General features: G+C 42.9%; 1 protein-coding gene and 1 non-coding gene across 4 annotated transcripts; both read right to left on the bottom strand.

Annotated features, from left to right (window-relative positions):
* Positions 1 to 1,488: 1,488 nt before the first annotated feature.
* On the bottom strand, positions 1,489 to 25,782 carry Ash2l (ASH2 like, histone lysine methyltransferase complex subunit). 3 transcript variants are annotated; one of them, XM_048456458.3, is made up of 17 exons: positions 25,570 to 25,782; positions 24,916 to 24,979; positions 24,666 to 24,811; positions 22,276 to 22,364; positions 21,598 to 21,692; positions 18,036 to 18,131; positions 16,572 to 16,667; positions 14,284 to 14,359; positions 13,498 to 13,515; positions 11,920 to 12,013; positions 10,676 to 10,893; positions 8,703 to 8,870; positions 8,282 to 8,475; positions 5,530 to 5,622; positions 4,392 to 4,490; positions 3,470 to 3,529; positions 1,489 to 3,374 (listed from the first exon to the last, which is right to left on the bottom strand). In XM_048456458.3, exons 1-17 carry the CDS (start codon positions 25,743 to 25,745, stop codon positions 3,267 to 3,269), a joined length of 1,890 nt encoding a protein of 629 aa, XP_048312415.3. In that variant the 5' UTR covers positions 25,746 to 25,782; the 3' UTR covers positions 1,489 to 3,266. The 3 variants fall into 3 exon arrangements, with proteins under 3 accessions (XP_048312415.3, XP_048312417.3, XP_048312416.3); XM_048456460.3 differs by lacking the exon at positions 25,570 to 25,782 and adding an exon at positions 25,373 to 25,451; XM_048456459.3 differs by lacking the exon at positions 13,498 to 13,515.
* Positions 20,334 to 20,436, bottom strand: LOC125414572 (small nucleolar RNA SNORA76). Its single transcript, XR_007236313.3, has one exon. It is a non-coding gene; the product is annotated as a small nucleolar RNA SNORA76 (small nucleolar RNA).
* Positions 25,783 to 26,247: the final 465 nt, after the last annotated feature.

Here is a 26,247-nt window from a genome sequence, read left to right as displayed (position 1 = left end):
TGCTTGGGGGGAGGTGGGGTGTCACAGCTTCATCAGAGTTCGGATTTCCTAGTAATTAGAGGGAACAAGGACAAAGCTCCTGGAGATTTCTCATTTGATTGTTTAGACTCAGAACTCTAGCCACTGGGCGGTGGTGATGCATGCCTTTAACCCCAGCACTTGGGAAGCAGAGACAGACAGATCTCTATGAGTTCGAGGCCAGCATGGTCTACAGAGTAACTCTTGAACCCTTACCCCACCGCAAAAAAAGCCAGTGTGGTGGCAGAAACAGGTGGATCTCTGCAATACTGAAGCCAGCCTGGTCTACATAGGATAGCCTGAGCTACACAGTGAGACCCTGTCTCAAAAATACAAAAACGGATTAGAGAGTTGACAACAGATAGGAGTTCTGGTTGCTCTTCTAAGGGATCCAGGTTGAATGTCTAGCACGCCACATTGCAGGTCACAACTATAACTGCAAACCCAGGAAATCTGATGCTTTCTTATGTGGACACCAGGAATGTACATGGTGTACAGACATACAAACATACAGGCTGAACACCCAGAATCATTAAAACAAACACACACACACACACACACACACACACACACACACACACACACACACCAACCTCTAGTCAGTCATCATGGCTCAACAGCTGAAAAGATGATACAGGTGAACTGCCCTAAGTTCCAGGCAAGCTTGAACCAGCATGAGATCATCACAACAAACAAAACCAAAATGCTTTAAAGCTATCAGTTAAGATGAATAGCCCTAAAAGAGGAAGATTATAACAGGATTTTCATTTACCTAATTAAAAGGAAAATACTAAATAAGAAATACTAACCAATAATGCTAAGATAAAGAGACTATGTCTGTTGTTTATGAGGTTAGTTAATGAAGAACAGGTTAGACAGATGTCAGTTTGGACTCAGAGCTAGCAACTTCCTTGTTTGAAAAGCTTGAAATATTACCATTTTTGAAGGGAGGGAAAATAAGTAAAAGGCAATGTAGTGATAGCAAATTCATGTTCCAAGCTTTAGAGCAATTATGCAAAGAATTCTAGCTTATTTATGAGTAAAGCAGAAGCCGTGGAACACTGGTATTTATTTAAGTCTTAAGATTTAACAACTGATATTTATTATATTAATTCTGGTTGCTTTCCAGTCTACTTTTGACACAGATGGCTATTGCTCATCCAGGAGCTTCGGAGCGAGGAAGGGCAGTTGTAGGGCTTTTTTGCTACAACTGTCACCATGATCAGCTAGGAAAAGATTCAGCCCAGCACCAAGTGCTGGCTTTAAGAGAAAAGGCTGATGAGGAAGAAATGGGCCTTTAACACTCAACTTCATTTGCTCCTTCACATCCTGTAACTGTACCTTTGTGCTGTCTGAGATGACCCCTTTGTTTAATTTTACATTCAAATAAAACTAGTTGTCAATGGTAATCAATAGGCACCTCTAGATGGGTACTTATTTTGAATCTTTCAAATGAAACTTGTTAACAAATTCAAGTTCACGACTGTACACACACTTTTTATTGTTTCGCCTTTCAGATTTGTTCTTTAGAAACGGGGTCTCATTCACTCTGTAGTCCAGATTGGCTTGGCACTCATTTCAACCCTCCTGCCTCAGCCTTTGACTGCCGCGATTAATGGTATGACCCACTGCCACCTGCCCTTTTTCTTCCAGACACTAAGTATTGTCAATTAAAGTACCACTTTGGTAACCTCCAACATATGAAAGCCATCCAGTTTTAAATTTAGGTAGGGCAGATGATTTATACATTTATATGCCAACACTTTACCTTTAGTTTCTACTAATAACATTCTTTTCTGGGGAGTCCTTCAAACTCCAACAATCTCACTGTAAGTGCTTGTCCTTCTCAGATCAGTCCTTGCGTTAGTGATAGGCTGTGACCCCTGCTTACAATAGTACCAACTCTATAGTAAGTTTCTTGTTAAGATAGTAGTAAATGGATAAGCCAAATGTGGTGGTCCCATTCTAATCCCAGTCCCCAAAGGGGGGCAAAGGAAGGCAGATCTCTGTCAGTTTGAGGCCAGCCTAGTTTCCCATATACAGCCAGGTTACATAGACCCTGCTTCAAAAAACAAAAGCAAACAACAAAGATATTGAATGGATGAAATGAGGAGTCTGGGTGATTCAGTAGGAGACAAGTGTAATAGTAATAGTTTTGCCATTTGTGTTAATAATCACTTGAACCTTGGGGAATTCCTTAAATAGCAAAATAAAATAATTAGAACAATAGGAGCGGTCCACGGTAATTCTATATACCACCTAGCTCCAGTGAATTCAATCACTTTACCTAGTACTTAGGTTAAAAAAAAATACAACAAAACAAAAACTACATAAGGCAGTCTTTAGTTCATTCTAGGGGTTTACTTTTTAAATACAGATATGTATTTTAAAAAGGAGGCCATCAGGGAGTCCTCCTAAAGGAAGACTCATTTCCATTCTTGGATCTTAACCACTGGCTGGCCTTGAGAAAGGCAGGCAGGCAAGAGAACCCCTGCACACACCAACACCAGGTTCAAACAGAAGAGCTAGGAGGCCATTTACACTCTTGCTCTGAGAGATTCCAGTTCCCACAGGGCAGCGGAAACGCCTGGTTGCTCGCAGAGGAACAGGGCAACAGAAGAGGGGTTGAAGCCTAAGCCAGAAGTCTGTCCCATTCTTCCAGTGCTACCCTGTTCTCACACTGTCATAAGAGGAACTCAACCTCGAGCGAAGTCAAGTGCCACCCAAGCTTGCAAACAAGTTTTATTGGAGGAAAGATCTAACTGCTAAACCTGCAGGCAAATTCCTTTCACAATTACAGTCCATAGAAACCTACTAGGCTTCACAGCTCCCCAAGCTCTACACTAGAAAAGATAGCTTTCAGACGGCATTGGATTTCAGCCACTCTCAGAAACCAGGAGGGACGCAAACATCTATAAACTACTGCATGGGCATGACTGTTCATTTTAAATGAGAACACAGGAAGGTAACAAGTCCTGCGGGCAGGCGTGCCGCACAGCACCAGTTTCACAGACAGTCACACTTCCGAATCTGCGGTTGTTGACTTATGTATGGCACTCACAGAGTAAGAGCGGAAGCTGAAGTGGGGAGGGAAGGCTGAGGATGGGGAATCTGCTGCAGTCCCACCCAGCCAGCCTCTTTTACCTCAACCAAAGTGTGTGGCAGCATCTTTGGGACAACATTTGACACTTCATACACAAAAGCAAAAATTTGGATATTATTCCACAGAAAGCTGAAGCAAGGATTGGTTAGGGCTCCCATGGGGGACTGCGCCTTCCGTCCACTTCTGTTTCCACATGATACAAAACATCAGCCAGCGTGTGCTCCACCACAGCGCCCCAGCCCATGTCGCTCATCTGCAGGAGGAACAGAAAATAAATGAGCGATTACAAAAGCCATAGCAAGAAATAAAAGCATCAAGGATGCATGCAGACATTCTAATGGTACTCACAGGGTGGTAAGTGAGATCCTTTGGAGGATATTTGAAGGATGGCCCAAAGTTAATGGAAACCTGGGTAAGTTCAATTCATGCAGACGCGGGAAAAAAAATGGAAAAAGAAAACAAGTTTATTCGGCAGGGGATATTTAAAGGAAAACTACAAGAAGTAGAAATTGTGGTGCATCCCTGTAATCCCAGGACTAGAGGCTGAAACAGGAGGATCCTGGGTTTGAGTCTATGCTGAACTACCCAGCAGGCCCTGTTTCAAAGTAAAAACAATGTCACTAAGATTGGAACAAACAAGATATATATTAACATTGCTAAAAGTGATCAACACCGTAATGGCTATCAAGCACTAGGTAGAAATAGACTTGTCACTGATTTCTGTTTGGAGCCCAGAGATTCCCTAATCTTACTTTGTTTAGTGGGAGGTAGCAACACTAATTAATACACGGAAATCTCCATGCACCAATTTTTCCTTTTATAACAAGCAGCAATGATAATCCCTTTCTTCATGCAGCATTTTTTTTTTGAGACAGGGTCTCACTGCACAACTCTGGCTGTCCTGGAATTCATTGTGTAGATCAGGTTGGCCTTGAACTCACAGAGAATTCAGCCTGCTTCTACCACCCAAATGCTGGGATTAAAGGTGTGCAACACCATGACTGACTATACATATATCAAGTATAAGCTATAGTTATTGATGGCAGTAAACACATTACATAATTAACCATGACACCAATGACTCCCGAATGCATGTTCTTTGTATGTTTCATATTAAACAATGACACCTGCAAAGCTTGGGGCATCCTAACATCTGCAAACACTTGAGTCATCCAGAGGTTTTCAGATTTCTTTCTACCAGTCACTCCCCTCTCAAATCAGCGCTCTTTCATCACCACCCCTCCACACACACCAAACACAGGGTACGTACCGTGCAGCTTTTGTACAGTGAAATGGCCGGAAAGTAAACTCCCTCAAAAATATCTCTGTAAGCCACACCCTGATTGACACCATTTTTATAAAATATTATCTGAAACAAAGATCAAGGTTTTACTTCAGGTTTTTTTAAAAAAGAACAAAATATGAAAAAAATCCTCAATTATGGAACACTGAATACTGTTACCAGATCAAATGACAATAATGTTACTCCTTTGAAGAATAACATATATTTTATATAGCATCTTAAATTTATATGCTAGGCTTTTCAAGTAAAATAATATTTCCGTTGACTTTAAGCTCATTTGTTTTTAAATCTCCATGCTACAGATCCCGAACAGTTCAATAGTTATTCCATGTACATTATACTTGGGGGAGGGACTGAGACAGTCCCATGTAGTCTAGGCTGGCCTCCAGCTCACTCTGCTCTGAGGGTGCCCTAAACTCTTGCTTTACACCTCATAAGCACTGTGCTTACAGGCATGTGCCAACACACTTGGCTTTCATTGCACCGTGCTTGTAACAAGTATCAGAAAGACTTGACTCTCTGGCAAGAACTTTTTATTGCTTATTTCAGCTTTTAACTGATCTAATTTCTCCTCCCACAACGTTCAGAACTGCTGTCTTACTCCTCTTGTCTTGTTTGGCCCTGGGGATGTGCCTGGGAGGGGAAGGCAGGCGAGTCCTAGAGCACAAGTGAGCTATCAGGCCTGGTATCTGAGTGACACCGCCAGTCTCCCATAGTTCTGGTCTCCCTCTGTACTTGGCATCTCCTAAGAGAATGTCTAGCTCATGGCTTCTTTAATCTCCTGCATGGCTCCTGATCAGGTCAGTGTTCTTTCTTTATCGTCCCAGAAAGAACATTCTAACGCAACACAGGACACAGGGAGCACAAACGACAGGTAGAGGAAGTTCTCAGCTGCAGGCAGCCATGTTGACCAGCATCCCTCAGTACCTGAGGGCCTCAGCTGCTTCACTCAAGACGATCCTGGAACTCGCTCTTGTAGACCAGGTTGGCATACCTCTGCCTGCCAAGTGCTGGGATTGAAGGTGTGTGCCACCACCACTGCCTCTTTTATCCTCACAGATCTTCAAAGCATTATTACTCTGACATATTTATGACTGTGACTCACCTCGCTATGGGGAGTCTGTTTCAGGCTCTTTTCTGCTTTGTCCACAAAGTCTTTTTCTTCAAAATACAAATAACTCTTGAACTTTATCAAAGCCTTGAAAATCCAGTAAGAAAAAAAGAAAACGTCATATTCAAGAGTCAGCTACATCAGCACAGAGAAAACAAAGGCAGATTCACACAGACAGTGCCATGTCAGTCTTCCCACTGAGTTCTGTGGATTTTTCAGTTCCTAAGCACTATGTAGCCCAGGCTGGCCTTAAATTCACAGAGGTCTGCCTGCCTCTGTCTCCCAAGTGCTGGGATTAAATGTGTGTGCCATTAACACTTGGCTCTTAAGCACTTCTTATTTATTTATTTATTTGATTGATTGGTTTTTCAAGACAAGGTTTTTTAAAGTACCTTTTCTTAAAAGAGACTAGTGGGCTATGTTTGTTATGCATTTCCCAAAAAAGACCTTAGTAAGTGAATTATACATAAACACTTATAAAAACACAAAGTACCTATAAAAAAAAGTGAATTAATTGAAAAATCATGGGGAAATGTTTCACAGAGCTGACTACTTCTTATTCTATGACAACATTTTTGGTATCACTGGAGGAGTTAGTTATATGGTTGATTTTTCACTAAGCACACCAAAGAATTCCAGGGGAGATGCAAGAAGTTAAAATAGATCATGTTGAAATATTCTGATATTCCTAAGGAAGAAAGACGTGTTCACCCTCCCCGTTGTATACAAAGATTAATTCAAAGTAAGTCATCAGTGACCTAATGCAAGGTCAAAGGTAAACACGGAAGGATATCCTCATGACTTGTGGGTACACCAACATTTAAGTCACAGAAGCAAACACAGAAGAAAAATCAGAAAAAAAAAAACCCACAAACAAAACCCAGGCTTCATAAACATTAACACTTTGGCACTTTGGTTCATCAGAAAATCGATTAGGGCTGGAGAGATGGCTCTGTGGTCAGGAGCAGACACTGCTCTTGCAGAAGACACGAGTCTGGTTCCCACCTGTGACTCCAACTCTAGTTGAATCAAACTGACACATCTGACCATTGTGGGAGGTACACAAAAGATACCATTAAAACTGAACAGAGGGCTGGGGCTGGAGAGATGGCTAAGTGGTTAAAAGCACTGGTTGGTTGCTCTTTAGAGTTCCTGAGTTCTATTCCCAGCAACCACATGGGAGCTGATGCCCTCCTTGGTGTGAAGATGTACATGCAGACAAAGCACATATATACAATAAAAATAAATAAATCTCAACAAACAAAACCCAATACTGCATAGAGGGGCTGGAGAGATGGCTCAGAAGTTAAGAGCACTGGCTGCTTTTTCAGAGGACCTGGTGCCTACACGGTAGCTCATAATAAAGTGCAGGTCCAGCCTATGGGATCCACTGTCCTATTCTGGACTCTGGGCAACAGGTATCCACATAGTGCACATCCATACAGGCAGACAACACACTCACAAAATAAACACAAACAGATTTAACTTTTTTGTTGTTGTTTTTTGTATTTTTCAAGACAGCATTTCTCTTTGTAGTTCTGAATGTCCTGAAACTCACTCTGTAGACCAGACTGTTGAATTCAGAGATGTATTTGCCTCTGTCTCTCAAGTGTGGGGATTAAAGGTGTGTGCCACCACCACTTGGCAATTTAAAAAATGTTTAAAGGGGACTGGAGATGACTCAGAAAGTAAGAGCAACTGTTCCTCTTGCAGAGAGCATCCAGTTTGATTCACAGTACTTACAAGACAACTCACAACCATCTGTATCTCCAGTTCTAGGTGATCCTGGTCCCAGGCAAAACACTCACATACAGTATCAGGCAGTGGTGGCACATGCCTTTTAATTCCAGCACTTGGGAGGCAGAGGCAGGTAGATCTCGGTGAGTTCAAGACCAGCCTGGTCTACAAGAGTGAGTTCCAAACAGCTAGGACTGTTACACTCCAGAGAAACCCTGTTTTGAAAAATTAAAACCAAACAAACAAAAAAAAGACGTGGTTCGGTGGTAAGGTGCTGGCCAGTCATGTAGAAGGCCCTGGGCTTTTTAAAAAACTTTTTAAAGATTTTGTGTGTGTGTGTGTGTGTGTGTGTGTATAATTATATATAATTATATATATATATAATATATATATATATAATTATACACACACACACACACACACACACACACACACACACACACACACACGTACTATCTGTATGTACACCTTTACACCAGAAGAGGGCATCAGATCCACTTATAGATGGTTGTGAGCCACCATGTGGTTGCTGAGAATTGAACTCAAGTCCTCCAGAAATGCAGACATTGTTCTTAACCTCTGAGCCATCTCTCCTGTCCCTGGGCTTGATTTTTAAACACTAAAATACTTAAAAAAAAAAAAAAATTCTGTACCTGAAAAAAAAAAATTTGTGTATTTCATACATATGTGTATATGTAAATCCAAAGTTGAACAATGACTAACGATACATTTCCCGAAGTACCTATTGGGGGAATTACAATGATGTCCACCAATTTTCCAGTGGTATATAATAGAAAAGAATGAATTGATAACATGTTAATGGTAGAATTTAGGTGGACTACTCAGGGACTAAAGCCTTAATTCTTTCAATTTTATTGCTATGTCTGAAAAGATATGGGAAACACACACACCATGGGGTACTATCACAACAGAACCTAAGCAATAGCTACAGGGGCTGATTGTCACAGGTTATCAAAGCCACGAAGCTGTTGAAGGAGGACAATCTCACCTTATCTTTGTAAGTATCCGGCAGTGACTTGGCTGTCTCTGTATCTTCGGGAAGATTGATATAAAACCCTAGGACATCTCCTTGTCCATAGCCAGACGAGTAGTGTTTGCCAATAGACTGGTGGAACTTGGTTCCCTTTTTGCTCCTCCAAGAATAGCTAAATTTATCATACCCTAAGGGAGCTTGAAGGTTACCTGTCCCAATGAAAAGACATGAGAGATCAGAGGGCTGCAGTTAACGCTCATTCTTTCCACCGCACATCTCTTTGGTCAACTCTGTAAAGCGCTCACAAACTATCTCGACAGTATTATGGGAATACCAAACTGGCTACTTCCTCAGGAATTTAACTGTAAGACCATAATCTTGCAAGCGATGAGCCAGATTACCCCAGCTGTAAGCCCACACAGTGCCCTCTGCTTACCCAAGGGCTGGGACCAGCCCAGCCTGGCAGCAGTATCTGGTGGCATCTCATCCACAGTGATTTCAAAGTACCAGGCACCTTTTCGTACCCCATGAGAGGCCCGTACCATGGAGTAGCCCTTCTCTCCAACCACAGTCAGCCGGTCATCAGAGATCTTTAACTGGGGAGCTACAGTGAAAAAGCCAAAGACAAGGAGTTATTTGAGGTACTCAGAGACCTCAGCACACCCCCCTTTTAAAGAATTACTTATTTATTTATCATGTATACAGTGTTGGTTGCAAATCTCATTATAGATGGTTGTGAGTCACCATGGGGTTGCTGAAAATTGAATTCAGGACTTTTGGAAGAATAGCCTGTAACCTCTGAGTCTTCTCTCCAGACCGCCCCCCTTTGTTTTTTTTCTTTTTTTTTTTTCCTTTTTCTTTTTTTTTCTTGGCTGGAGAGACAGCCATGGGTGCTGGGAACCGAACTCTTATAGTTTTGGTTGTGAGCCTAGCCTTTAATGGCTGAGCCATCTCTCCAGCCCGTTTTTTGTTGTTTTGGGACAGAGTTTCTCTGTGTAGCTTTGGAGCCTATCCTGAAACTCACCAGGCTGGTCTTGAACTTACAGAGATCTGCCTGCCACTGTCTCCCAAGTACTGGGATTAAAGGTGTGCACCACCACCGTCTGGCTCTGAGGTGTTTCTACTACACAAAGATCACAAAAAGCCCCCTCCCACCCCACCCCTCCGCAAAAGCCGGGTGAGGTGGTGCACGCTTTTAATCCTAGCATTTGGGAGGAAGAAGTAGGCTGATCTCTATGAATTCTAGGTCCGCCTGGTCTACAGATTGAGTTCCAGGACAGCCAGTTGACACAGTGAGACCCTGTGACTGTAAAAAGAAAAAAGGCAAAAATTACTAGATCAAGTGTTTATGGTTCAGCACTACAAATGAGCTGCACCTTCACCAGTAGCCTCTTTTGGCCTCTCTGTAGGGACTTCAACCTTACCACACAGTACTTCTAGGACCCCTTCAATCCCATCTCAAGGTTTCCACTGTAACTGAACGGAACCTTCACCAACGGCCTCTCCCGGACTGTCTCCATGTAAGGTGCGGAAGAGGCTTCCACATTACTAGGTTAGGCTGCCAGCTTGAGATGCAGCCTTGGCCCGCTCTGGACCAGAGCTCTGTGTACTGACCCTGAGGAAACACTTCCTAGAAGATTTTCCCTCAGTGCGGCTGGTGTCTTCTTAGTCACAGTTGATTCTTCTGCCTCAGCTGACCAGAAAGCACAGATTCTTAACACAAATATCAAATATGCAGTTTCTGAGGGCCTCTCTGAGCTCATGCAGCCTTCTATGCCAGCCTCCACCGCCAGCACTGCTTTCAGCACGCTATCTTCCAAGCTTCCAGACAACAGCCCATTCAGCTTTGCATCTACCCACGCTACCCCAGAGCAAACAGTTAGGCCTTCAGAGCAACGCCTCACAGCCCTGGCACTGGCTTCTATCCTAGTTAGATCTCTACTGCTGGGATAACATCATAACCAAAACAGCTTGGGAGAGGAACAGTTTACTCCATCCAACACTTCCATCACTGAGTCAACGCACAAACGGAACCAGAAACAGAGGAATGGTGTTTACTGGCATGCTTCCCACAGCTTGTTCAGGTTGGTTTCTTTCTTTCCTTTTTCCCCAAGACAGAGTTTTCTCTCTGTAGCCCTGGCTATCATCAAATTCAGAGATCCACCTGATCTGCCTCCCAAGTGCCAGGATTAAGTTGTGTGTCACCACCGTACACCAGATTTTCTTTTATGTGCCAAGAACCACCTGCCAGGGATAGCATCGCTGCAGTGGGCTGAGCCCTCCACATCAATTATCAGGAAGGTGCCCTATTGATAGCCCACAGGCCAATCTGATGGAGACATTTTCTCAGCTAGGGTTCCCTCTTCCCAAATAACAGAAAAACTAACCAGCACAATTTTCCATACATACCTCGATCATGTAGTGCTAACAAAACCCGTTCATATAAGCAAGCTCTGTAGAGGTCTCCAGGAATAGGCTTTCCCGCCCAGCAGTCAAGTTCAAGCTTCTCTGGGTCAGGAGCATGAGGATCGGGCTCAGCTAGAATATACCGATAGCCATCTTTGTTAAACGGGTGTTCCAAGGGGTAGCCATGAGGGGGGAGACGCTGAGCAGAAAACAAAGGGTCACTGAAAAAAAAAAAAACCTCATTGAAAAAATAGGTTCTTTTAGTTCACCTGTGCACTAGTCTGTAAGAGGCCTCTAAACCAGGTGGTGTGGTGCGCTTGGAGGCAGAGGCAGGTCATCTCTAATTTCAAGGCCAGCCTAGTCTACAGAGCCAGTTCCATGACAGCTAGACAAAGCAGAGAAACACTGTCCCAAATGAAAAGACAAAGGTCTCTGATTTGTTGCTTCTGGTAGAGTGCATTCAACTTTACAACAAATGCTTTACTTAACTCAATCAAATCACCAGACACCTAGTAAAGACTTCATTAAATTACTTGTAGTTTGTAGGGGACACCTAACTCTATACATGCACTGCTGTTTTACAACCTGCTTTATCCTATTCTGGGTCAAACCCAGGCCTTTGTATGTTAGGAAGAACTCTACCAACTGAGCTATACACATCTCCAGCCCTCTATAGTTCATTCAGTATATAAACTGAGCTATGTGCATCTCCAGCCCCTGAAATTCATTTGATATATAAATCAAGAGACAGAAACCTAGAGACAGAAGATTTGCCTGTCTAAATCAGAAGTGACCTGGATTTCATCACCTCGGCTTTGGACAGGAAAAGGAAGAGACATGGAAAGGGGAAGAAGGAAGCTGAGGCACTAACAGTGAGTAAGCTTTATTCTCTAACCTATCTAGCCATCCCAGGATCTCATAAGGGACTTTATTCCCCAGAACAGAAGACACTATTATTGGGCCTTTTGTTGTTTCAATGCTGGGAATTCAACCTGGGGCCTCCCACATGTCAGGCAGGCCCTCTAATACTGACCTGTATTCCCAGTGCAAGCACCTAATTTATAGTAATGGATTCATAAAAGAGAAGACCTCATTTGAAGTTATTGTCTTACCAGGGGTTCAGAACTCACCACAAACAAACAAAATCCCATATTCTTAGCTTTAAGAACACTGCTCGTTCCCTTTCAGTGGATTTTGCCTATAGCACATAAACAGTGTGTGGGTAAGTGGGGTGGAGGTGATCCCACCTTCGGGCCTTCTTGGTCGTCCCTGTGGTCCCTCCATCTTGCTGTTTACGCTTGGCTCCCCTTCCTTTCCCACTGCTTCCTGCTGCAATTCCCCCTTTGAAAAGAAGACAGATCATTTTCACAGAGCCACTATGGAGGCACAAAGGTACTCAAAGTCCATGGTGACTACCATCCCCGAAGTGCATTTGTGTAACATCACAGAGGGTCTTTTTTCCCTTGCTGTATACTGAATTTTTAGCCTGGATCTAAAAGTATCAGCTGTATCTCACAGCCAATGTCCTGGGCCAGTTCTGACAGTAAAGGTCACACAAATCTTCAACCTTCCTTTCCTCTTTAAAAAAAAAAAAAAATGAAATAACCAATCAATTAATTAATGCATGTATGTGTAGGTCAGAGGATAACTTTGTAGAGTTGCACCTGGACTTTCCATGGGCTCCAGGACTGAACCAAAGCCATCAGGCTTATGCAGCAAGTACCTTATTGACCAAGTCATCTTTCCAGCCCTTTCTTAACGGACTGTAAGCAACAGCACTTCATGGGGTTGTAACACAAATGCATTTGTATTCAGATTCCAAGCACCCACAGCTAAAAAAGAATGAAAACAATTGCATGGATTGTGTTCATCACTTAATACAAACATTGATGTAAATGTTCTTATTGTAGGTCAATGTCCACTTGCTTGAACTGCGTAACATATTTAATAAACATATAAAGGCATTATCTACTTAAAGCGCTTGAATATACAAGACAAAAGCAAAACAGAAATACTAAAAAGGTGTTTCTCTCCAGTGTTTGAAAATTCATCATAGTTACATGACTCAAGAACAGAGGCTTTAAATTTAGTAAGCAGTTTTTAGTTCCTCATCAATACACTTAAGACTGTGCCAATGAATTCAGTACGTTATATGAACGTGGTTTGTAGAATTAAGGGTAAATACAACAATTTATACATTTTCTATTAGAACTTACTACATAGTCAGGTCACGAGAAATATATTACCTTATGTGTTTTTTCTAATTTTTGCCCATTTCTCAGTTTGTTTTTCTCTTTCCAGAAAATGTCCCTCAACTGCAGGAAAACACCTTTATGTAAACAACTGCATAGAGTACTATATATAAATTTGGGACAAGCTTGAAAATTATCAGCATTTCTGCTGCAATAAAAAGAATAAAGACATGAAGGGCAGGTCATATTCTGCAAACACAGTTCCAGATTAATGCAGAATGTCCTTTTATGAACCTGGCTGTTATTCACTCAGCTCACAAAAGGTTTAATGTTAAATAGTTGTGATGACATAACTATCAATTAAAAACCTGCAAATCCTCTCCTACCATTTAGAGGCTGCTTCAACAGCCAGCAGCACTAAGAGGACTGCTGGCTGGCTATGTCAGGCAGAATATGACAACATCAAGCTGTTATTCCCACCATTAAACTGGAACTATAGCTGCATAGTAAGTGCCGTCACACCACTTTCACAATGCTTTAAACTTATTTAGCTTCTACAAAAGCTCAGCAAAAAGCACTTCAAACCACAAGATACTTAAGTCTGAGGCTGAAAGAAGACAGAGAGGAATTCACCTCCCAAAGTGGCTCCACCTGTAAGAACAGAAGCGGCACTGTTTTGTCAACATCAACAGTTACAGAGGGAAAGCACGGTGTAAGGTAATAAACACATGTGTATTCCCAACACACCTTAGGATGGTAACTGGACAAGATTGATATATTTAAAATGCTCCCATTCTAACAGACAAGTTAATGAGTGATGCCATGTGTGGGATGGATAGACACTAAACTGACCCCAACTCACCCCCCAACCCTGCCTGCCAGTTCTCATTAGATTAGCAGCAAATAGAATTTCCTCTAATAGAGGGATTATGGGGGGGAAGCCATACTAGGTAATCCAGACAGAAATTTGTCATATGAATTATGCTGAAATTCACGGAGAGAAAATTAGATGGAGACAGCTGAACTATGGAAAAAGGTTGAGAGCAAATGAATTCTCCACAAGTGTTTATTATGATACAGATGTGGAATCTAACATCACAGAAAGTGTAACCTTGAAAGTCTACAGAAACAGTCCGAATTGAGTTGGGTGGATGGACATCACTAATGCTCGCAGACTGAGAGTCCTAGTACATCCACTGATGTGTCTAACTGATGAGCTAACAGCACTGCTAATGACACCAAACTGTTGCAAAGTGACACCAGCGCTCTCCCACTGCCACCCCAGTGTCTGCTAGCGGCTGAAATCTCAACGTAAAAGCATCTTAGCAATCACTCAGGACTGGGTCATCCTAGAACACCCAATTCTAGGCAAGGGTTTCAGAATTCACCAATCTTTGGACAGGATATTTAAGCACATACCATTTAGGTTCCCACTAGCAGACACAGCACTGCTCTGTTTTTGGCTGTCATAAGCAGGGCCAATGTTACCGAGATCCTAGAAGAAGAAACATCCCAGTAAAAAGACGGCCACATGAACAAATTAACCTGATAACTGCTAAAAAACAAACAAGAAAGACAAAAGCAGAGCACAGAAAATGAAAGCCATTATCCTAAAGAGCAAACTGGCAAGGTCCTTCATGAAGGTGCATGAGTGCAGCAGGTCAAAAACTAGGGTCAGGATGACTCCAGGACGCAATCACCCAACCAAGCAGGTGGAGGAGGGAGAGCCGCACAGCAGGCCAGCGTGCTTAGGTACCCTCACTCTGTGCTCCAGGAATTCTGGCCCACAAAGCTGTATCTTTCCATTTATGAGACAGAAATCTGAATTTCCAGTGGCCATTCTACAAAGGGGGCCACCGAGATGGCCAGCTCTTCAAATCTTCACAGGCAGTAAGCAGCTCAGTGGCTAGGAGGCTGAGAACAGAATTTTTGAGTCTATGCCACACTGAGAGATCTCTTCTCAAAAAAAGTTAGCAAGTCAAGCATTTTAAGGCAAATCTGAAAGTCTTTTTAGTTGCCAATGTGTCCTTTGACATGCAACAAAAAAAAAAGGAAATTTCTTTTTCCCATAGGGTTCTAGCAACACATATCACATATTCTTCGAAATTTTCTCCACCACAAAAAATGTTTTTATAGGAGCAAAATTTCAGCTAACAGAATACGGGGCGGGGGGCCTTGGTCAGACTTTGTTGACTTCCCATGGAAGTCTTACCCTTTCTGAGGAGTGGACAGCAGGTGGGGTGGAGCGAAGGGTAGAGCAAGAGGAGGGGAAGGAGTGGGAATGGGAATTAACTATGTAAAGTAAGAAAAGATTGTATTAAAAAATGTTTAATTTAAAAAAAGAAAAAAAAAGAAAAAGAAAAAAGCTTACAAAAACTAAGCCCCAACACTAAGGAACAACCAGAATCCAAACTGGTCTCTGAGCTAGACATTGTGGTTCCCACAGGTGGTCCTAGCAAAGGGAAGGCTGAGGCAGTAACAACTATTGTGAGTACAAGCTAACCTGGGCTACAGTGAGATCTTGTTACAGAAAGTTAAAACACTTGTCACAGTTGAGTGTTTTCTCCAGGTGTCAATAACTACTCAACTGGAGCCCATTATAGTAGTGTGTCTGACAGATGCAAACAACCCTGTGTGTATGTGTATGTACATGTATGTGTGTTGGGAGTGAGGGGTTTGCACATAACCAAGCATACTTCTGGAGAGACCAGAGGTCAATAATAGTGTCTTCCTCTATCAGTCTTCCTTTTTGTATGTGGGTGAGAACAAGTGCTGATGTAGAGGTTAAAGGTCAACTTTGCAGGGCTAGGCGGTGGTGGTGCACACCTTTAATTCCAGCACACAGGAGGTAGAGGCAGGAGGATCAGTGAGTTTGAGGCCAGCATGGTCTACAGATTGAGTTCTAGAATAGCCAGGGATACACAGAGAAACCTTTGTCTTAAAAAAAGAAAAAAGGGACAACTTTCTAAACTGGCTCTCTCATTCGACCAGGGCCTCAGAGATCAACTCAGGTCATCAGGCATGCATGGCAAGCAATTTTTACTGGCCTAGCCATCTCACTGGCTCTACCTATTTTTTGAGACTGTTTTTCACTGAACCTGGAGCTTGCCATATAGGCTGACTGGCCAGGAAGCTCTAGGACCTGCCTGTCCCCGCCCCACACAGTTGGGCTTATGGATGTATGCTGCCAATTCCTGGCTCCTATGTGGGTGCTAGGGAATTGGGGATATGAACTCAGGCTCTCAGGCTTGCACAATAAAAACTTACGCATGGAGTCATCTCCCCAGCCTCCTCCTCCTTTGGTTTTTTTTTTTGTACATGGCCTCATGTAGCCCAGGATGGCCTCAAACTCGTGATTCTCTGTTTGTCCCTCCTTACTGCACCGTCATGAGCACATCACGACCCCAGGTTATACAGTGCTGCTAAGCAAACACTATCAACTCAGCCATATCTCCAGCAGACCAGGTTCAGTTCCCAATACCCACATGGCAGCTTACACTTGTCTGTAACTCCAGTTTCAGGGGCGCTGCTCCAACTCCCTCTTCTGGCCTCTACAGGTACTACAATACTGCATATACCTCATATACATAAAGATAAGAGATAGAGAATGTGTGTGTCTGAGAGAGAGAGAGAGAGAGAGAGAGAGAGAGAGAGAGAGAGAGAGAGAGAGAGAATGAGAATATATCAAGGAAGGAAGATTAATGTACCTGATCCAAAAGTCCAAATTTGGGATAATCTTCTTCTGGGTCTTTGCTTCCTGGGTCCGGGTGTTCCTTTACCAAGAACACATCTCTCTCCTTACTCTAAAACAACACAGTATCTTAGTAATAATAAACATTTTTCCCCCTCAGAAGTACAGTTGTTCAGTCATCAACTCCAAATGTCAATTCCTAATTGTGCTCTCCAAAACCCTACAGTTACTGATTATAAAGCTGTGTTAGGCGGTGGCAGCTCACACCTCTAATCCCAGCCCTCAGGAGGCAGAGGCAGGAGGATCTCTATGAATTGAGGCCACCTTGGTCTACAAAGTGAGTTTCAGGACACCCAGGACTATACAGAGAAACCCTGTCTCAAAAACAAAAACACAACCAAACCAAAAAAAGAAAAAAATTACTGTATGACAATAAAAACTCAAATGGAAGAGGCACTTTTTTTGTTGTCTGTTTTTTTTTTTTTGCTTTCAAGACAGGTTTCTCTGTGTAACAGCCCTGGCTATCCTAGAGCCAGCTCTGTAGACCAGGCTCGCCTTGAACTCCAGAGATCCATCCTGCCTCTACCTCCCAAGTAAAGGCGTGTGCCACCACCACCCAGCTGAAGAGGTACTTTTCAAGGGCCCATATTCAAGGCTGTTGGAAGTAGTTCTGGTGAGAGTTCTTGCCCAGAATGCATGAAGACCTGGCTGATCCCTAGCAGAAACACGAGGTAAAGTGGCAGAGGTGAGGTGGCGGAGGGGAAGCCAGAAGTTCAGTCACCTTTGTCTACATGCTAAGTTCAAGGCCTGGGCTACAGGAGACCTAATATAAGAAAAACAAGAGCCCGTGCTATTTTCTCACGGAATTAACAAGAGCTGGCAGCCTACTGCTGACCTCTCCCCAAGTGCTCTCATTACTTCTATGTTCAGAACACAACTTCTTTTATATAATCAAAAATAAAAATTGGAAAAAATATTTGAGCCTCCAAGTTTAGTATAAAATCAAATTGCAAAAGTGTTATGGACAGAGGGCTCGGCTCAGTAGTTAAAAGCACTTGCTTCTTTCCCAGAAGACCCAGGTTTAGTTTCCACTGTTAGTATTAGGTGGCTCAAAACCACCTGTAACTTTAATTCCAGGGAATCCCAATGGCCCTTTACTGGCCTTCATGGGCACTGGATACACATAGTACACACAGACACACATAGAGTACATACAAAACAACAAAAAACAAAACCTAAAACTAGCAGCAGAAGCTAAGCAGTTTTGGGGGACTGATATTCACATAAGGCATTATGTTATTAACTGAATTTATACAAAAAAAATCAAAATTTAACAACCTGTATTTCATTCAAGGATTAATATCAAATAGTCTGCATTTTTCTCAGTTATCACATTATTTCAAACTAAATAGAATTTAACTATTAGAAATAATACTGGCTTTTTGAAACTGATCCTCTATGCAGTTTTTAATGTACTTACCATTGTTTTGACAATGTTATTGGGCCAAGTCATTTTCCCAGGCCTCTGTCTAGTTGTCATACACTCCCAGTATTTATCAATAAATGGTATAATATCCTATTTGTAAGAAATAAAATACATTAAGAATTATAATTGTTTTCAAAGTTATACACACGGCCTCTTTTAAAGCCCTCATTACAATCAAAACAAAGATCCACCTGTAGCTTTTAAGTTCATGGCTCAGCCTCAGCACTTGCCTTAGGCAGGAGGTGGCTGTGTGTAGTATAAGGAGCGGTGGGCTGCATCCCGCCCGGCTCCTGGCCGCCTGACTGGCTTACACCCGGGCTGCTTGTCGTCCTGGCCACCCGGCTAGCTTATGCCCGAAATAATCACACGGAAATCTGTATTAATTAAATCACTGTCTGGCCCATTAGCTCTAGCCTCTTATTGGCTCTCACATCTTGATTCAACCCATTTCTAATAATCTGTATGTCACCATGAAGCCGTGGCTTACCGGGAAAGATTCAGCATGTCTGACCTGGCAGCTTCTCTGCCTGCCTTCTTTCTCTCAGCATTCAGTTCTCTTTTCCCTGCTGGTGTGGGAGAATTGTCTGTATTCTGTCGATCATGTATTTTAATAAAACGCTGATTGGCCAGGCAGGAAGTATAGGTGGGTCAACCAGACAGGAAGTGGAGGCAGGGCAATGAGAATAGGAGAAGGCTAGGGAGGAGGAAACTTCCTCAGCCATTCCTGCCCAAACCACCGAAGAGGCAACATGTAAGCTGCCCCGCTGGAAAAGGTACTGAGCCGTTTGCTAACGTAGATAAGGATAATGGGGTAACATAAGTTATAAGAACTAATAAGTAGCCTGACCTAATGAGCCAATCAGTTTATAATCTTATGAAGTCTTGTGAGTGATTTTCTTTGGACTTGCCGGCTGTGGGGTACTGGGCGGGACAGATACCCCAACAAGCTGGCCCTTGTGTTACACCCCGCCTACCTAAGCTTCTGCCCTATCAAAAGGCCAAGGCAGTCTCTTTATTCAACCAATGAAAGCAACACATCCTACACCATTTCCCCTTTTCTATTTAAACGAAAAAGAAAGGCTTTCACACTTTAACATAATAAAATTACATATAACAAAACAGTTATCAAGCAAGAATTAGTTACAATATTTATATCTATTTTATCGTTTATCATAACTAAGGAAAACTATATCTATTCTTCAACTCCATCAAAGACTCCAGAAGGATATATTACCTAAGTAAACAGGAAGTGCATTATAAGCAACTTCCAAAACTCTAGAAATGACAGAGACATCTTGCTGCCTGGACAGTCACCCAAAGTTCCTCTGTACTGTTGGGGCATCCATCTTCAGCCTACAGGCCCATAGTATCCAGCAGACATTTCCATGAAGCAGGAAATTCCAAAGACAGTTCAGGCACTTTCTTTTGTATCCTGCAGAATGTCCCGCAGACTCTTTCATGAAGCAGGAACCCTGAAGGACCATCTCACCTTTAGGCAAGTTCAGCAGTCCTCTTCTTCGTGTCCAGTTTATGCAACCGTCCAGGCAAGAGCAGTTTCTTGCCCAAATGGCTAGCAAACTCCATAAGGAGCCTCTTCGATGCCCATCTTCCTCTTGAAGTAGCTGGTGCTGCCAGGAGCAGACGTGTCTCATTGTCATGAAAAGTCCTAAGTTATTAAAACATTAAATGCCATAGTCTGTAGTCTTTGAAAGATATGAAGAATGCCTATCTAACCAAAATATCTCTATATATCTAGAAAATCTAACTAATATTACTATAAGCTTGACTATTATCGATTATCCATTAACAACCTATATTTTCTAATTATACATTTTTAAATGAACTACACAATCACAATACCTTAATCAAGATCAGAAATACATACACGTATAACAAAATTGACCTTAAATTTATATCAATAAGTCAAGATTTATACCAATGCAAATTATTCATACCTACATCAGCTGTGAATTTCAGGTCAAACAAACCACCAACCAAATATAGATTTGGGGCATTTCAAGTAAGTCGACACAGGTTTTAGCTACTCAGGGCCGACAGTCTCTTAATTTAAACCATTTTTCTTAATCTGTATATGGCCACGTGATTGTGGCTTACCGGGAAAGATTCTAACCAGCGTCCTTCTCAGGCAGAAGGACTTAAGGATGTACTTAAATTGTACTCCCATCCCTTGGTTGTCAACTGGAAAGTGGCTTCTGTCCTGAGGACACCATACAAACCATGTCTTTTTTGTAATTAAGATAAGAGTTCTGCACCCTCTTCCCCGGAACCTGGGCCTGTAGCAGTTAAAAGGACCACCTGTGAAAGGCAGGCGGCCCCAGTTATGTGCAGCTTAACCCCCACCACCATGAGGAGGAGCGCTGGGGGCTCAAAGGCAGCGTGTGAGTTCTGCACCTTCTCAGCTTGCTTTGTAGAATTCTATTTTTTTCTCTTATTTAGCATTACTGACCACTCAGAATCATAAACTTTAGATACCCTTAACTCATCTGTTACTTTATAACCATAGTCATTACATGAATTTGAAAGTCAGAAACTTCGCCTGTCAGACTCCTCTTCACCTACTCTGGTGGTGACCAGCTTGCCAGCTGTTGTTCACAGGACAAAATCGATGTTTGACCTTGATTCTCTGGTATCACCATTTTAGACCATCTCGCAGAACCCTCTACCACACAGTCAATTCCATGAAAACTAAGTATTCACCAAACAGAAAAGGAAATCAGGGACAGTGTAGGGAAAGCTTAGACTACTCTGTCACCCAAAAATAAGGAATTCAGAAACTCATGGGGACTTTTGGCTATCAAGGTGACAAAATTATCCTGGTCAGAAGTGAGACAATCAAATGTCAGAAATCTGGTGGACAATAATAGTTTATATTATTGCTTCTCGGGTCAATGAAAGAAATGTGAGGTTAAATCAAACACAAGGGAGAAGGATAATAAAGACACGGCAAGCACAAGCTGTGAGCCACTGTCCTGTAATACAGTGTGTTTTACAGCGCACTTTAAACTTGCAAGACCCACTCGACAACAATGATAAAATCACAGCACAGCGATGTATCTTGGTGGCTCTCATCCTTCCCATCTTTGCCTGCAGTCCATAATGGCCCTCACCTACCCAGTTAGCAATTTTTCCCTGCAGGGACCAGAAAGAGGTCAGAAACCAGGTAGCCAGTTCTGTGCTCCTGCTAGGGAAAGAACCAGGGAGGCTGAAGCAGAGAGACTGAGTTTGAAGACTCCGAGTTCCAGGCCAGCCAAGGCTATATAGAGACTGGTTCACAGCAGACTTGATTATGGGATAGATGACTTGTTTGCTTTCAAAAAGCCAACTGAGTTTACTTAAGAATTTATAATACTGACAGCTAAGCCAAATGACACCAACTAGGAAACTGATAAATTATTATTTCCATATATGGAATAAACAAGGTAGCTACTAGATGATTCAGTTATAAAAACCGAGGAGACTATTATACTTGTTAAAGAAATCTAGAAGTTTCACTTGATTCTATAGCATACTGCAATTACATTAACTCTAACTCTACCTTATCTTTGGAGAACATGGTTTTTGGATGTTCATCCTGTGTTCGAGACTGCCATGTTAGGTTCGCCAAAGCACTAAGGCACATTTCTTTTAAATCTATAAAAAAAAAGTGAAAGATGTGTCTGTAAAACTCAATTTCTACCAATAAGAGCACATTCAACACAGGAGGTGTGATGGTTAGTTTCTACTTGACACAACTCGACCCTTGAGGGATGAGTTACATCAGGCTGCCTGTGGGGTTATCTTGACTCTGGAGAGTTCAGAAGGCTTGCCCACTACGGGTAGTACTATGTCCTGGGCAGGGGATCCTAAACTGTATAGCAGAAAAAGCAAGTAGAGCTGAAACATGCTGTTCTGTGTTTCTAATAATGAGGCCAATGTGGTCAGCTCCCTCAAATGTCTGCTGCTGTGACTTCAGTCATGATGGACTGTGACCCCCCCCCCCCCGCAAACCTTTTCCCTTACCAGGCAGAGAAACCAAGATAGTGGTCTACAAAATAATAACGGGAAGAGCCAAAGGTAATAATTTGGTTTGAAATGGGCAACTGCAATTATTCAGAGCGAAATACCAAGCTGATTCTAACCAGTTCTTAAAAAAAGGTAATCTAAATGTGCTAACCCAGATCCCTTTTGTTTTCCAAGGGACAATCTTTTTAAAATACTCCAGAGTTATTCTTACTTGCTTGCTTCCGGAGAAAGTAGGTATTTCCACTGTGATGGCAGACATTGCAATGGAAACTGTAGTTGGTCATAAAAGGTAGACATGATCTGTGGATGAGGCAAATTACACAAAATTAGTGAACCACTGAACACATTCCTATGCCTTCTTTTAAGAAAAAGTTATGCATGCTTTCTTCCTTAAAAAGTTTATTTATTACTATTGTTGCGTGTATACATGATACATGTATGGGCACATTTGCCAAGGTACACATATGGGAGCAGGAGGCCAACTTGTGGCTCAGTTCTCTCCTTCCAACTTCATAATGGTTGGCAGGGATCAAACTCAGGTGCCAGGCTTGCCTGGGAAGTGTCTACCCACTGAGCTATCTCACCAACCCACTCTGGCTTTTTCTGCGACAGGGTCCTGATTTATAATTAGCTACAGCCTGTACCTTAGCTTCCTAAGTACCTGAAGTACAGGTATGCACCACCAGCTCCACTCAATATACATTTTTTTTTCCTTTCAAGGTCTTATGGTATTGCCCTGTCTAGTCTGATGTTCAATAACCAGCTGGCCTGGCCTCAAAATTTAACTATAGAGACTGATTCAAAGGCAGGATGATTTCTGCAGTTTTTTTTTAACGGTTTATTATATTTTGTATACACTGGTGTTTTGCTGCATGTATGTGTGATGGTGTGATGGTAATAGGAGCTACAGACAGTTGTGAACTGCCACATGGGTGCTGGGAATTGAATCCAGGTCTTCTGGAAGAACAGACAATGCTCTTAACCATTGAGCTATCTCTCCAGCCCCAGATTTCTACAATCTTAAGGCCAATTTGGTCTACAAAGGGTGTTCCAGGCCAGCCAGGGCTACACAGTTAGAGAGGCATCAACTAACAGCTATTCAGAGTCAAAAAAGCAAACCTACTAGCTACTGAGCTATTCAATAGAAGAGGAGACTCAATCTGAGTCATAATGTGATTTTATTTCTCCAGAATAGATGCTTTGACTAAATACGTGTTTAGGCACAAGTTGTTTTTTTTTTCCTGACATAAGTATAAGATACTTATATAGGGGTAGATTATAAGCAATTCGAAAGGAAACAAAGTATACTTTAGGTATGAAAAAACACATATACAGATTAGTTCTTGAGAAATTAAAAAAATGTCTTTCTGATGTTGGTGATCCATCCAGGGTTCTGCATACAGTGGCCGAGTACATTACTAATGGACTATATGCCACACCTTCAAATTTTTGTGACAACAGGCTTTACCATTGTAAATATCAAACCCAAAGTACACGAGACTTAAAAATATAAAATTAAATATAAATTAAAAATTTGCCTCAAATCTAATTATATAATCTTTTCTAGTTATATAGTCTTACTTCCCAATCATTGTAAATTTAAAATCAAGGGCATGCCTAATAGGGCACTGCTCTCAACACTTAAATATACACTAAATGGCAATAACTCTTTAGTCAGCATACTGGTCACTGAACAGGGGTTAGGATGAGCACATTATACTACCCACCGATCTACAAACTGAAGCAACTGTTGAATATGTTAAAGAAAGTTCTTCTCCTTTGGTGTTTTTAAAAATGCCTTCCAATGTTTTGAGATTATAATATGATTACACAATTTCCCTTTCTTCCCTCCTTCCAGGTCTCCCATGTCAATCCTTCAAATTATTTTGCAATTATGAGTTTTTGTTTTGTTTTGGTTTTGTCTGCTTTTTTTTTTTTTAAATCTATTTTATTTATTATGTATACAGTATTCTGGGTATTCTGTCTGCATGTATACCTGCACGCCAGAAGAGGGCACCAGATCTCATTACAGATAGCTGGGAGCCACTATGTGGTTGCTGGGAACTGAACTCAGGACCTTCGGAAGGACAGGCAGTGCTCTTAACTACTGAGCCATCTCTCCAGCCCTTTTGCCTGCTTTTATATCTGTGCATAACTTGTATGCAGGGCCTTGCAAAAGTCAGAAGAGGGGCCAGGCAGTGGTGATACATGCCTTTAATCCCCAGCACTCAGGAGGCAGAGGTAGGTGGATCTCTGTGAGTTCGAGGCCAGCCTGGTGTAGAGTGAGTTCCAGGACAGGTTCCAAAGAAACCCGGTCTCAAAAAACCAAAAAGTCAGAAGAGGGTAGTGGATCCCCTATAGCTAGAGTTCCCTGACCTCCCTGACCACTGTGAGCTGCCACATGGATGCTGGGAATCAAACCCCATCCTCTGGAAGAGGAGCCAGTGCTCTTCCAGAGGTCCTGAGTTCAATTCCCAGTAATCACGACCATCTAAAATGAGATCTGGTGGTCTCTTTTGGCCTGCTGCCATACATGTAGGCAGAAGAGCACTGTATACATAAACAAATCTTTAAAAAAAAAAAAACATGAAATGTACTCACGACGTGTCTATTCCGAAGGTGTCAGCAGTAAACCATTTCGTACATATTCCACACTGCAACTCCACCTCTCCCAGTTGTCGACCATTCTCTTCATCCACAGAACCCACCTGGGTATCCATCGCTTCTGAAGTATCACCAGCACCTTCCTGGAGAATCAAATGGGTCGGCTGACTACATTTTTTTAAAAATTAGATTAAAAATCTTAAAACAAAATCTAGTTTGCCTTTCAAAGGCGTAAGATAATACTTACTAGAGTATCTTTCCCATTAGAAGATTCTGTCTCCAGACCACTTACATCGGCTAAGTTTGCATCCCTTTAAACAAAGTAAGAGATTTCAAGATAAACAAACTTCAAAATACCTACTCCGAAACCACCAAACAACAAACAAAAACCGTGGAAGCAAATACGGATGGACTTCCCAGGCTAAGCCTGTCCTGGACTGGATGCCCAGGGAAACAATCCGAACATCAAGACAAACACAGTGAAGCCTAATGGGTCGTTACATACATGTACACGGCTTAGAGATGGTCGGGGGGGGGGGGGGGATCACAGGGATCTCCGTTTCCTAGGGCTTTCGGAAGGATTGTGACTTCTTCCACACCGGTACCGACGGGAGATGCCCTTCCTACGCTATTTCGGGAACCAGGATTAGAAGAGGCAGTAGGATTGCTCAAGGGAGGGAGAGAGGGAAACAAGCTCGGCTCACACGAGCGATGAAGGAAACGAGGTCTCAGGCGCAGTTCCGAGCCTAGCAGCCTGCCGGGTTGCAAAGGGCACCGCGCAGGCCGAGCCGTTGGCCGCAAGGCCTGGGTCGGGAGGGCCGCACCGGAGCGGCGCGAGCCGCGGGATTGCACGAGGGGCAGGCCCTCCCTCTCGCGCTCCCGCGGGCTGCAGATGCCTTACCCACTCTCAGCCTCTCCAGAGCTGGGCTCCGCTCCCGGAGCAGCAGACGACCCCTCTCCAGCCGCGGCGGCCACCGGCTCCGTCTCTCCCTCCTCTGCCGTGGTGGCGCTTGCAGCCGCTCCAGGACCAGGACCGGAGCCCACTCCAGGGACAGAACCTGCCCCAGTGGCCGCCATTGCTAACCCTTCGGTGGCTCTCGCGAGAATAGAATCTGTTCAGTGAGTTGCCGCCGGGCCCTGCAGTTTTAAAGTGGTAAAGGCCTTTTGTGGGGGGGCCCACCTCTTGCTTGTGAATCAGGCACTTGGAGCCCGCCCGCTTTAAGGTCAGAAAAGCGGAGCGCTACGCTGAGAGCCAGGGTTTGAGGGAAGCCGCGCACTAGGTCTGTCCTTTGCTTTCCTCTAGGTTTTACGTTATTTCTTAAAAACAAAAACAAACAAAAAAACCTGCTCATTTTTCGTGGCTAAGAGTGGAAATCACCTCGTATATGGGGGATTTGAAAGCCTTGCCTTTGAACCGTTGTGTGAAGAGGGAACTGCATAAATAAGACGTAAGAAACTTCCAGACAAAAAGAGCACCTCGCTAGCTCAGGCCTGCTCTAAGCTGCTGCACTCCTGGTGGCTCGCCAGAGCCCGCTCCCTGGTGGCTTTAGGAGATTCCAGAGCCCGGGTAGGAGACGAG

This window comes from Myodes glareolus, chromosome 23 (assembly GCF_982192425.1).
Source record: "Myodes glareolus chromosome 23, mMyoGla1.1, whole genome shotgun sequence".
In the NCBI taxonomy this organism is placed as follows: domain Eukaryota; kingdom Metazoa; phylum Chordata; class Mammalia; order Rodentia; family Cricetidae; genus Myodes; species Myodes glareolus.
Note: the sequence above shows the minus strand (reverse complement) of the source record. Positions and strands in the feature narration are given on the sequence as shown.

What these genes read in the sequence shown, in the direction of transcription:
- Ash2l (XM_048456458.3), bottom strand. Translation starts at nt 25,745, where the DNA reads ATGGCGGCCACTGGGGCAGGTTCTGTCCCTGGAGTGGGCTCCGGTCCT. An exon ending in AATTTGGACTTTTGGATCAG is followed by an intron (nt 14,360 to 16,571) that starts GTACATTAATCT and finishes TTCTTCTTCTAG; the next exon opens with GATCTCGGTAACATTGGCCC. An exon ending in ACGACCAAGAAGGCCCGAAG is followed by an intron (nt 10,894 to 11,919) that starts GTGGGATCACCT and finishes TTTTTTTTTCAG; the next exon opens with TGACCCTTTGTTTTCTGCTC.